Genomic DNA, 12745 nt, shown 5'->3' on the forward strand with positions numbered 1-12745 from the left:
TTGGTTTGACTTGAGTTTATTGTGCAAGACTCACCAGGCAAGCATACAGGTTCATGGCAATAAAAAGTTGGTCTGCATGCTGTTCATCAAAAAGCCAAAGCATCCATGTATATACATTCAAGTTTTTGACACAAATATAGGAAATTGATCACATAAAATGATTAGAGTACCACTAATTCTCCAATAATCACGCAAAAAAAACAAACCCTAATGTGAGTTCATTGCACAAGCAAGTGAGCTGTATGATCCATAAATCTTTATGTTACAAAAATATTTTAATCTGATTCATGAGAACATTTACAGTGTCTTTTCAGGGGGCACCAACACGAAAAGATGCCTTTTTTTCCAGTATAACCAGTAACATGAATATCATAAGTGATGAACCTCAACAAACTTTACAAAATTTGACACAAAACTCTTTGATTTCTCAAGAAGAGAATCTACACCACATGAGAAGCTTCAAAACACAGATCTGGTGGTTTTAATGACTCATAAATTCATATGACCTCATAAAGGATTTTAACCCTGGTGCATTTTATATAACCTATAGCTTTATTCACATCCATTTAACATTATACCCATCACCATCTTCACCACTCACTCCAGATGTAAATGCATTGAAAGACAAATCAATAAAATCTAATAGTTTTAATTATAAAGAGCAAGTAGAATACATGTCTGTTTCTAATGGGAACATTTTTCACTCAAAAATAGGAACAGGCAATTTTGGCCTGTTTGTTTTTACCAAAATCACAGTATTTTCAGTTGTCCTCATAAATAAAAACAAGACAAATCATCAGGATCTGAAGCTTGTTGTAAGAAGTCATATCTATAGGATTACTGTCTTTGAGCAATACTGTGACAAAAAGTAAAAAAAAAAAAACATCCCCAAAACGTCAATACAAATTCTAATTTAGATGGAAAATAGTTAATAGATTTAATATTTCAACTATTTAAAACCTAGCTTCCATTTCTCCTGCAAGCCAAACTTTGAATTTAAGAGGAATAGCTGCAGTCTGTTCAAATCCAAATACTCATGACACAGACGCAGGCCACTCAGATCTGGAACAGGTTTCATGAAAACACTCCATAAAAATTGGCTGTACTGAAATCATCCAGTTGTTTAGTAACAAGTGTCCCTTTTAAGTATGGCTGCTGGATGATGCCTGCGATGTGTGGATGGACAAATTATTTATAGCTGCCTAAAGTGTCACTCAGGCCCACACACAAATGGATGGCCACTGTGCCACAGCAGGAGGTGACATCAATATGGATGGTGGTAATACAGAGAGAGAATTAAATGCAGAGAGCTGATTTGGGTCGTTTCAACCACAAGGCTTATAAATACTCTCAAATCACCACATTTCTTTTGAAGTAGCTACATCTGTATCTTTTGCACAAATGCTCTCTTTAAACACAGAAACAACATAAAGAGCAACACCCACCTGTCCTACATTAATACAAGTTTTTGAGTGCATCAGTAATTTTATTACTTCTGTCCAAATTTTTGGATTTTGTTTTACAGAGATTTTAAGGCAAATAATCATTCGGATTTGGACGGCTAGACTGAGACGGTTTCTTCAATCAGATTGTATCTCCTGCAGTCAGACTCAGGGTGTGTGTGTGTGTCACTGTCATGTAGCCCCGTCGGTTCCACTTCCAGAGGTCTGGCCGATATTTGTCATGGAGGCTGTTGCCTCCTGGTCCGTTTCCCTGACGCAGATGACCGCGTCTCCGCTCACATTAATGAGACACTGAGCCTAAATAAATCCAAGGAATAAACAAATATGGAAGATTAAACCTCAAGGACACCACGAGTAAAGATGTCCCAGCATGTACGGTGACACAATGCATAATAGTGGCAAGTACCTGGTTCTTGTTTGGATTTTCCATGAACACACACTCTTTCATGCTGTAGGACACAACTGCATTGCCACCCAGTGCTGCTACATGAGCTCGAACCATCGCAAACACCTCGGCTATGAACGAATGGAGGAAGCCACTAACACCGCCTTCCTGCAGAGTAGAAACAAACAATTTTTTTTTTATCTAAAGAGAAAGACCATTGAAAAATGTACCAAGTTTTTCAGTTTTTATGCATGAAACTTGGAGCAATTTCAGCAGTCACTCCCATTTTGTGATCCTTTGAGCTACAATGGTTAAAAGAAATTTTGTGTATTAATTGTAAATCAAACGGAAGTTTCACTTATCTTTCACGTTACATCCTAACATTTTGAGAAGCACCTTTATGTGTCATGTAACTACATGTGGGGAGAATTCATGGTAAGCGATTGCACTCATGTAGCTCGTACTTCTCGCAATGACGTCGTCTCTCTGATGAAAAACATGTTGATGATCCCGAGGTACTTGATGATGCGCGTCCCAGGGAGGAAGGAGAGCGGCGTCATCTTCACCACGGTTACTGAACTTCCCCCAAACGAGCGGCTGGAGCGCAGCGAGCGGGACCGCCCCTCCGGCAGCGGACTGCAGCGCTCCAACGATGAGACTGCAAGTTCAGAGGGAGAAAGAGAGGAAGCAGAAATGCAAAAGAGAGAGAGAAAGAGAGGTGGGAGGGGGGCAAAAAAGGAAATGGAGATACCAGAAAACACTCAAAAATGGTGGCACTTTTTTTTTTTTTTTTTTTTCCTTTTTAAAGATATGAGGTTTAAAAGAAAATAGTGAAATGTACATGCAATCCTTTTAGTGTTTGGGTAGCAGGAGTGACACGTGTGCAAATAGATGTCCATGTGTTAAGTCTTCTGTGTGTGCCAGACACATGTGCGAGTCGACATGCAGTGGCATGTATGCGTGGTGCCAAAACAATCACTTGGAAAGCGTGCGCGGTCATGCATGGTCATGCAGCTGAAGCAAACGGACAATTACACAATGTCTGCAGACAGACAGACAGACCTGGGCACAGCTGTTTACAAGTGCGAGTACACGAGAGGATATCTCTATCTGTTGGCATTTGTGAAAGAGAGTTGAGACACGAAGAGTGACAAGACAGCTGAATGAGCTGAGCACACGTACACAAGCTGGAGTGTGAAAGATGCTCCCCTTGTCTTACTGCAAATTCACCTGGTGTGGCTCACATCCACCAATCCAGAGCCCCCATTAGCCTGACTGTGCACAGGACTGACAATCATACCAGCTCTCGCAGAAAAGCACTGCCACCCGTCACCATGGTACCATTACGTGTCGTTGAAAAACCGGTCTGATTCGTAAGGTTTTAGCATTCAAACAGGAGCGTCTCAAATCATATAATAATCAGCTTAAATAGATTCAAAAAGGCAAAAGCAGAACAAAATCAATTCCTGGTATATCCATTCAGATTAACGCAAGAGGTAGGTGAAAAGTGATGCACTCTGAGTGCAAAGCAAACTTCGTGGGTTCCATTTGGCTCCCGGCCCTTTTTATAGCCAAGCATTTGTTTGCGGATCCCTCTGAGGGGCGGGGCGTCTTTCACACTCGAGCTCAAAAAGCCAGTGCTGGATTTACAATGCTCCGCCCCCCAGCGGCATGCATGGAGGGGTGTGTGAGTGTGCGTCAGCGTGTGTGTGTCAGCGTGTGTTTGTAGACCGTGTTCTGTATTTGTGGGTATGATCACCAGGATGTGCTAGAGACTGTGTCCTCCTACTTGTCTTAACTGATCCTCGTCTTATGGTGTGAGCTTTCAGCCTAAGCAGCTCTAGCCAGGTGCTGCATCTGTCTGCAAAGGAACCGTAATCAACGGAGGCAGCTGGAGAGAACACACACGAACAAACAAATACACGCACGCACACACACACACACACACGCACGCACACACACACACACAGCCCACACCCAGACATATACAAACGCAACAACAATGACAACAAGAAAAGAAAAAAACACAAGACACAAAAAAATAAAAAATAAATAATAAACAGAAAAGAATAAAACTGGATGAAGTTCGGGAGCGGTGCAGGATAACTGTGTCCGAGACTAAAGGATGAGAAGTCACAACATGGGCAGTGTAGTTGTTTTGGTAGCAGGGTAGGGGGAGATAGTGGATGAGGTGGTCACTTACCCCTCGATGAAATGTTGGTACTCTCCAGGGCACCTGCTGGACAGACACACACAGACAATTAACTGCCTTTATATTTGTCAGAAAGCCACAAGGGATCAATATCAACTACTTGCTCAGAAGACTAACCCAGCTCTGTTTATTTACCTGGAACCATCGTCCCAGTACACCAAAATCCTTTTTTCAGTACTTCCTTTCATTGACTTGGATTCTTCAACGGGACTAAAACCACTTTGATTCACGTGCACAAGACCTCAGCTAAACAACGGCACACTGTGGTCTAAGGTCAGGGCACAACAAAACACGCGGGGCTACTGCGCGTCACTGTTTATTTACCTGTTCGAACCATTATCAGATGATTTTGGCAGAGCTTTGCAGCAGGGGTGAATAAAGAGACTGTACCTGAGGTGTTAGCGGAGGAGATGAGGCAATGGCTGTTAGTAAAGCAGGCCTGAGGGGGCCCGTTGAGGGAGTACGAGTTAAAAAGAATACCTGAGACTTTGGACGGTGGCTGAGTGTTTGATGAGGAGTCGGCACACAACTCCATGGGAAACTGTAGCTGCTCCTCAGTTTCAGTGCAACCTGAAAAGATGCACTCGGTTATATAATTCTTTCTAAATACATTTTACTATTAAGAGAAGCCTGATCTGCTTCTTCTTCACTACAGAAACAATTTCAATCTTTGGTAGACCTCTGGTAGAACACTTGCTCGCGCAACATATTGTTAATTATCGCCTTTTAGAAAATAGCTTGGAAATGGTTCAAAATTGCAGAGACAACCTTCATGATCTTGCTCCTTTTTAAGTTGGAAAAAAAAAACTTGTTACAAAAAAATTACTCATTGGTTACGTACAATAAATTAAATGCATACAAACAATTACACATATAAATGTGTTTCCAACAAAAAGCCCACCCCAACATCAAACTAAAAATCTGATCACAACAAAAAATAAAAACTCTCAAACAGACTTTTGGTGGCTGGTTTCTCAGCTGGCTTGTCTTGAGTCTGATCTCTGTCAAACGTCATGGCGACTGCCGTCACTGCAACCTGGTGGTATAAATCATTTTAAAGATGGATTTAAATGCTGACACAGCGGGTACTTCAATGAAGGGGATGTCCTGAAGTGCTTCACCTGTATGAGTTCTTCCTCTGGAACGGCGACAGTGAAGTTCAGATGGCAGAGACAGCAGGGGATCATGGAGCGCAGCTTAAAGTAAAAACTCTGGAACAAATAGGATAAATTGTGGGTTTGTAACATATTTAAAGCATAGCTATCAACATTAGCAATGGAAAGCGTGCAAATTGCACATGAAAGGCATGGCACTGTAAAGAGTGTATACACATCTCTTACCTTTAGCAGATTCTCACACAGGTCAGTGAAGATCTTGTTCAAGCCTTGATTAGTAAGATTGGCATTGCTCAGCCGAAAGACTCTCACTGATGTAAACATCTGGGACAAAGAAAGGGAAAAGACAAATGAGGACATTTTGTGTAAATGAATCCTTTCTTGTCTGAACGGTATTAATTCGGCACAAAACGGTTGTTGTACCTGTATTCCTGAAGTCCAGTTATAAATCCCAGGCATGATCTCAGTGTTACAGCTATAGAAACCTAAAACCAAGGCAGCAGAAAGAGCAGAGCAGAGAAATTACTGAAGAGACAAATGACTCAGCATGTGGCAAGTGTAATGATGAATTATTGCGCGCACATACCTGTAGGAGGAGGTACATCGGTGAGCAGAGAGTGGATGTCCTCCACAGCATCCGTGTCATCAATCTATGGACGAGAGTGTAAATAGTGACTATCGTTTGTCGAAATAACTGGATATAACAGCTCCTATACAGTCCCTTTATCAACTACCTACCAAGAAAAATACCTGTAACCAAAAAACAAATCTATTTAAATAAAGACTGTGCGAGTTAATTGATGGGAGTCTGAATCTTTTTAGTAAAATCGAGATAATGTGGTAATTTACCATGTTGTGTTTATATATGAATGGAAACCTTTACTTGTATTTTTTTTTGTTTCCTCTATATACAAATACCAGCAAAATGTCAATACATTATTCTGTAAAAAGTGTAGTTGATAGACGAGTGGATTTCACACTTAGAATACTGATCTTCGAATCCTCGAATCTCTAACTGCACTCAGGAAGCAAATGAAAACACGAGTACTTTTTATTTATCTCTTATTATTTTGAGTCTTGGATTTTACTGGAACATGTAGATCCCCCCCCCCCCCCCCCCCCCAAGGTCTGAATAAATGATCCCCCTCCCTCCCGATCAATATTGATCGACATCCATACACACCTCCAGGACGAAGGCATCCTTTTTGCCATGGGACAGATCCAGCTCTGACAGTTCGTCTGAGCTTTCCGAGTGTGAACGCAGAAGTCTGGATCGTTGCCTCGGCTCGGGGATCGGAGAACCCACCATTTCTTCCGCCAGCTCCTGCAAACAAAATCACGCCGCACGTGAGCAGACGGGACGTTACCGAGACCACCAGACCACCTCCACAGCCCACATCTGCACCTCACGTCTGCCGTGACTCTATAGGTAATAGAACAGCTACGTTAGTAACACTCCACATGCTCACAGTCACGCAGTCTTGCTTTACTTTCTCACACACACACAGTTAACTTCAGAATGACTCTGAAGAAGTAATGAGTGACACAGACACGCCATAATAATCCATAAATGCGAGTGTGGTTGGGCTGAGTGCACGGATACATTTGTGCCTTGGGAAGTGACTCTGATGTTGGTTACCCATCACCCTGTTCCAGAAAGTCCCCAGTTAGGAGCGGTTATACAGTCGTAGTACAGGTGATGTAGAATCATGATTAATAGAGTGAATTATTCGTCATGCTTTTGCTGCGGCTCACAGCGAAAGGTTGACATGCTCAGTACCATGTTTGTGCCGCAGAACACCTCAGGGTCCAGGGCAAATAATTTCTTTAATGATCAAAGAAAGACAAGATGGGTAAGTTTCTCATGATTCACATAGAACAGATTAAATACTTAACAGAAAAGACTGTATATGATGTGTAACAGGATTAACGCACATGTTTTTAACAATAGAAAATACCAATCCCCCAAATGCATGTGTCTGGATAGAATAAACACTGTGTCAAACACACAGTCAGTTATTAAACTGCTTGTCCTATTTGTTTCAAAATGAACAAAATTACAGATCAAATCCATTACAAATCATTTCAGTGAAAACAGGTTTGAGACACAGGTAAATGAGTGTCGGTCTCCTGAATGACACCCTCGCTAATGCAGTGTTGCACTAAAAACAGTGGAAACCGAATCTACCCGGAACAACCAAGCTCACCTTTCAATTGTTAATAAACAAGTGTTCAGTGTCTCACCGGAGGGTTTATCTGATAGAGCTCTTTGTTCTTGGCTATGGTGTCATTGATCCTTTTCTGAATAGTTAAGATGTGGTGCTCATTGCTGAGGTCACCGGGGGTCTTCCCAGCAATCTGGATGCCTCCAGGCGTGGGCAGGGCTGTCAGGTATACTCCTGTTGCAGACTGTAAACATACAAACGTCAGGACGGAGTTTCACCAGAGAAATAAACCACGCTTTAAATCTTTTAAACTTGCAACCTACAGCCAGGCCCAGGAGCATGTTCTCCCCAATGCTGATCTGTATGTGCAAGCCAAAGAGGGCGTTCATGCTCCGCAGCTTCAGTTTATTCATCAGCTGAGTGTGCAGCTCATATTCCATGAAAGGCAGCAGGTTGGAGATGGCCGTCGCATTCACTTCTCCCTGGGCTTTCTTCTTCAGACGGCACAGTCTAGAAGAGATTTAGCATTGATATTAAAGTTGACATTCATTGTACCGACCAAATTGTGCTGTGTGTATCCCTGAAGTCCAGCAAACATGTTAATTATTCTTCTCTGGTAAATTGAGTGTTATCGTCAATAATAAGTCGTCATTTATATCTGAATCGATACATACATGCATGTTTTTTAGTTTGCAGTCCTTTTCATTATTGCCATATTTAACACTATATAGGAATATAGTAAAATGCCGATATGATACATGTTATCAATGGTAAATGTTACAGGTAACATTAGTGCAAAACTGAGTTAATTACTTACGTTTCAAGAAATCCCCCTCAATGTATTTCCATGCTATAGATTTTACTTTAATACATTTAAAATGTGTAACTTTAAATGGAATCCTTTTATAACTAAAATTAGATCCAGACTGCCCAAATCACTTTAGATTTTTATGCCCATACAATTGTCAAGAAAAGGAAAACAAGCGAGCCCTTCTAACCCTAACCCCCAAAATACCTTCAACTTTGATTAATTTGCAGTTATTCAATATTACTGTTTGGCACGCTGTTGAATCTCCTTTGTGATTTGACTGATGTACTAATGATCTCGGTACTGTGCAAATTCCAGGGTTGAGGTTATGATAAAGTTAGTGATCATTCTCAAAAAGATGTTTAACTATAAAGATAAAACTAAGAAGTGTGAAAATCAGAGGTGTTTTACCTGGCCTGGATCAGGCAGCCTTTTCCTGTGACAGCTGCTTCATGTGGTAGGTCGATTGTTGTAAAAAGCACATCTGGAACCTTGGAGAAAACAAAAGTGTTTGTGTTTTATAGTCAGGAGATCCAACTACACCTTTAACATGTTCAGACAATTTGAGGGAATGATCAACTGAAAATACACCTTTTGCCGTCTGCAGTGATAACAGTAGGTGAGCTGGGCAGGAAATGGCATGTTGAGCTCATCGTACGGGATGTGACAGAAGCCGCAGCTCGGTGGCGATGGCTCCTCAAACCTGCCCATTGAGAAGAAGCCTATGGTATCATTGTCCGTCGATCTGAGATGTACGGGCATTAGAGAATTTGGAGAATTGCGCAGCCTTTGAATTAAACCTATACAAACTTGCACACACGTAAATAACCTGTGGTCGGTGCTTCCTATGTCCAGGCAGCCTTCGCGCATGTATCGAGGATTCAGGATGGCCGCCGTGCCAGATGCTGACAGAATACACACCTCCTCGCTGCGGTGACAAAAGACGCAAGATCAAAGGAGAAAGAAAGTGGAACACCACATTGTCTACTTTCACGTGTGCACTACATACCAAATGCTTGTGCTCTCACTGTATCCCACAACAGCATGGCAACCAAGAGCTTTGGCATGAGATTTGATCTCCTGGCGAATCTCCTCCCACCAGGCGTCGCGCGTTTCTGGCTCGTCTGCAAAACAAAACTCTCTAAATCCACCTTCAACAATTTCTGAACTGTGTGCAGTACCTCACAGAACCTCACACTGAAGTCTAACTGAAAGTACACTGACACAAAACACAGATGAAAATAAAAAGGGGAGAAAAAAAAAAAAAAAAAAAAGAAAGAAACACCTGAAAATTTCAAACACAGTAACAGAAAATTTGACAAATCTGCATCTGCAGATTTGTGTGCGGTCTGTTATCTAGTCCAACTACTTTTGACTTTTAGAAAAGAGGCAAACGACAAACAGTGCAGTTTGTGTTTTCTGATGATTCATGTGGTAAACGGTGTGTCAAAGCAAGGCATATGATCATTTTGTAAAACAAAGTGACAAAGAAAATGGTGTGATGAGAATCTGAGAATGATGATGAAGGCAAAGTCAAGGGTTCGATTAGTTAGAGGTGTGTGTGTGTTCTCAGTGGCATTCCTCATCTCTATGTTCACTAAAACGGTTTGTCTCTCTTCTCTTTGTCTCCTTTCAGTCAGCTGCTCAAAGGACACAGAAAAGAAACACAGCCACGGGCCATTACATATTTTGGCTGTGATGGGATTCAAAAATGGGACGACAAGGTGTTTCCTCTCCAAGTATATACAATTCTAAAGAATTTAGCCTTCATCATACTTTAGCTAAACCACGGGTGTGTTTCAATAGTCTCATGAGGCTTCTCTATGTTCACAAAAATCATAAAAGGCTAATCGCTAAATGCCAACTTTATTCTTACTCATGTTTTAGCTCGAGGTTTCTAACACCAGGAAAGCAACATTAGAGTATTGAGCCGCACCCCATGACTCCCTGGGAGGGGAACATGCTGATGGAGCCCCAGAAAGACAGAAAGAGAGAGAAACTCAACTGCTGTGTCAGAGAAGGAGGAATGAATGAAGAGGGGAAAATGAAAAACATGAAGAATAATGACTGATGGTCAGGCATCGGGCCCACAGAGTGGGTTCCTTCGAACCAGAAGCAGCATGTCATACAGGCACAGGCTCACCAACGTGCACGCTTATGACCATGTGCACGCTCATGGGCGGAGAAGGGCCATATTCATTTACCAGAGTCCATCAAATCTCGTACAGTGTTGAGTAAGAAAACATGTCAGTATCATACTTTCCTTTCCTTTTATCCCTATCATCCATCCCGACTTCACAGAATTTTATCTCAAATGTCACCCACCCTCTCAATCTGCCTTCCATCCATCCATCCGTCCCTCCTTTCTCCCAGTATGAATACGGCCCAGTGAGTTAGGAATGCACATGCCCAGTCAGTGGCTCTTTATGTCACAAAGTAAACCTCCTAAACCTCCTCTGGTCTAGACAGGTTTGACCACAATGCCAATTCGGGAAGCGTTAGAAACAGCGCTGGGACAACGTTAGGGAAGAGCTGCAGCTCTTCTGTGCAGCAGGAAGAGCTGGGCGGAGGAGGGGGAGGTAGCCAGGCCAGGCTGGATGGGGTGGGGTGGGGACACGGGACATGCTCAACTCAGCTCAGCACACACTCACACAGATTAGACAGAGGATGGCAGCTCACTGAACTCATTTGTTTTCAACTGTATACTTACAGGCTATGTCGTATTTATTTAGCGCTACGTGTCAAACCTATTTTAGTCCATTTCAATAAGTAGCAACCATTTAATTTCACTGAGCTGCCATCTCTCTATTGGGTGAGAGCAGTAAAAGGGGGGAAATACCTGCAGTGACACTATTCCAGTCTAGCAGTTTGTATGAGCGCGTGTTACCCAAGGCTGGGCCAGAACACACCGTTAGTACAGAAAAGAGAGAAAAAGAAAAGAGACAGTCTAACAAACAAGCACGGCACAACAGCAGCACTCCACAGTCACCACGCAAAGACAGACAGCACTTCACATTCACTGTACAAAGACAAACTAAATTTATGCCTACTAAAACGATCTCAAAGAAGACTGATGAAGAAAAGAGGAGAACAGAGATGAGTAGAAGCTTCGGGCCGAGCGCAACAATTTTTAACAGGACCTAAGGAGGAGAGAGGCTATCAAACACTGAAAGACGCATGCAGCAGACGTTTCTATTTGGTGTATCTAGTAAATTATAGATTGCCCTGTGGAGCTTCATTTTAAACACAACGCGTTGTCGTTAAAAGGTTTTCTGCAAAATAATGCTGTCGGATGAAGATATATTTTTGTATTTTATCATACCACTTTAAACATCATTGAAATTTACTTTTTTCATTTGTTAGTATCAAGTACAAAAATGTACAATCTACCATCTACATAGATGGAAAAAGAAATGGCATCTTATCAGGCGCACTTAGGGTTCACACTTAAGTTTGATCCAATTGAAAGGGGCCTGCATTCCACCGCTGCATTAGTCAGGTCCATTTATGGACGTGTGGACAATCACCGGCACCCTTGTCGTAAACACTGGACGAGTATGCTTGTAAAATAGGCTTTGGTACATTTGTGAGTCTGAACAAAGTCCTCAAACCAGACCAAACACTGAACAGGACAGCATTCAAAAGCGCTGAATCATTGCTGTTTATCCCTAAGTATCGACATTTTAGTTTCTTAATACATTTTATTGACCGACAGCATGTTCTTCGCTGGTACAAAAAAAAAAAAAATCCCACTATTGCACTTTGCTGCATGTTCTCTGTTCACATATATTGATCCAGCATTAAAAAATAATAGTCCCACTCTGTGTCTCTCCATGAAGCAGGGTAAGGACCAGGGAACCACATCAATGCCTAAGGTGTGGTTTGAGCAGCGAAGTTCCTCAAATATGATACATCAATGAATAATTAGTTGTCAGTAATTAAACTTAAAGCAAAGTTGTTTTAGTATATGTCAAAGAAGACAATATTTTTTTTGTAATTGATTTTCACTGGAGACAAAACAAAAAAAAAATTGGGATTGTCGATATCTCTGGTCCAAAGTGCAATGTGCATATGAGCAGAGAACCAAATTGTTCATTTAAGACACAAATAGTTAATTAAGTTGAACAATAAAAACACGAGTTTGGATATTCGAAAAAAATAACAGTGGTCATAAATCCACACAGTGCCCGATGCTGCGCTTTATTGAAAGACATTACAATAGTGAACACGGCTATTTTGGGACGTTTCCAGTTTAAGTTTGACACAGGGAAAAGTTGTTGAGAAAAGTAACTTTGATCAAAGATTGCATAATATTTCAAGAGGTAGCAGAATTTTCCTTGTCCACCTCTGAAAAGGGCCATGCATTATCTTAACCTAGCCCATATTTATCTGTGCTACCATTTTCCTAAACTCTAACGCTTTATGATATCCACGCTTCAGGAGAATCTTAAACCATGTACTGCCAGTACACTAAATTGCAAATATCTGACTGCCATCAAATCAAATCAAATCTGGTTAGAAGGGTTATACAGCTGAATAAGAGGGAGTGCAACACAAGTTTAAAAAAAAGAATGTATATGATAACTCAGAGCAGCAC

General features: G+C 41.5%; 1 protein-coding gene across 28 annotated transcripts in view; it reads right to left on the reverse strand.

Annotated features, from left to right (window-relative positions):
* Positions 1–12745, reverse strand: part of c2cd5 (C2 calcium dependent domain containing 5) — a 24001-nt gene continuing 11256 nt past the window's right edge. For 3 of the 28 annotated variants that reach the window (XM_080504990.1, XM_080504981.1, XM_080504994.1), the window contains 18 exons: positions 9158–9272; positions 8740–9076; positions 8560–8639; positions 7664–7850; positions 7420–7584; positions 6956–7000; positions 6359–6499; positions 5762–5825; positions 5599–5660; positions 5401–5499; positions 5182–5271; positions 5018–5096; positions 4541–4630; positions 4052–4087; positions 3608–3739; positions 2313–2506; positions 1870–2016; positions 1–1760 (listed from right to left, as the gene is read on the reverse strand). In XM_080504990.1, the coding sequence (XP_080361116.1) occupies positions 1635–1760; positions 1870–2016; positions 2313–2506; positions 3608–3739; positions 4052–4087; positions 4541–4630; positions 5018–5096; positions 5182–5271; positions 5401–5499; positions 5599–5660; positions 5762–5825; positions 6359–6499; positions 6956–7000; positions 7420–7584; positions 7664–7850; positions 8560–8639; positions 8740–9076; positions 9158–9272 (2189 nt within the window). In that variant the 3' untranslated portion in view covers positions 1–1634. The remainder of the gene's footprint in view (positions 1761–1869; positions 2017–2312; positions 2507–3607; positions 3740–4051; positions 4088–4540; positions 4631–5017; positions 5097–5181; positions 5272–5400; positions 5500–5598; positions 5661–5761; positions 5826–6358; positions 6500–6955; positions 7001–7419; positions 7585–7663; positions 7851–8559; positions 8640–8739; positions 9077–9157; positions 9273–12745) is intronic. The other 25 variants (XM_080504997.1, XM_080504988.1, XM_080504995.1 and 22 more) reach the window with 20 other exon arrangements.

The sequence above is a fragment of the Blennius ocellaris genome, assembly GCF_963422515.1.
Source record: "Blennius ocellaris genome assembly, chromosome: 11".
NCBI classification, from domain to species: domain Eukaryota; kingdom Metazoa; phylum Chordata; class Actinopteri; order Blenniiformes; family Blenniidae; genus Blennius; species Blennius ocellaris.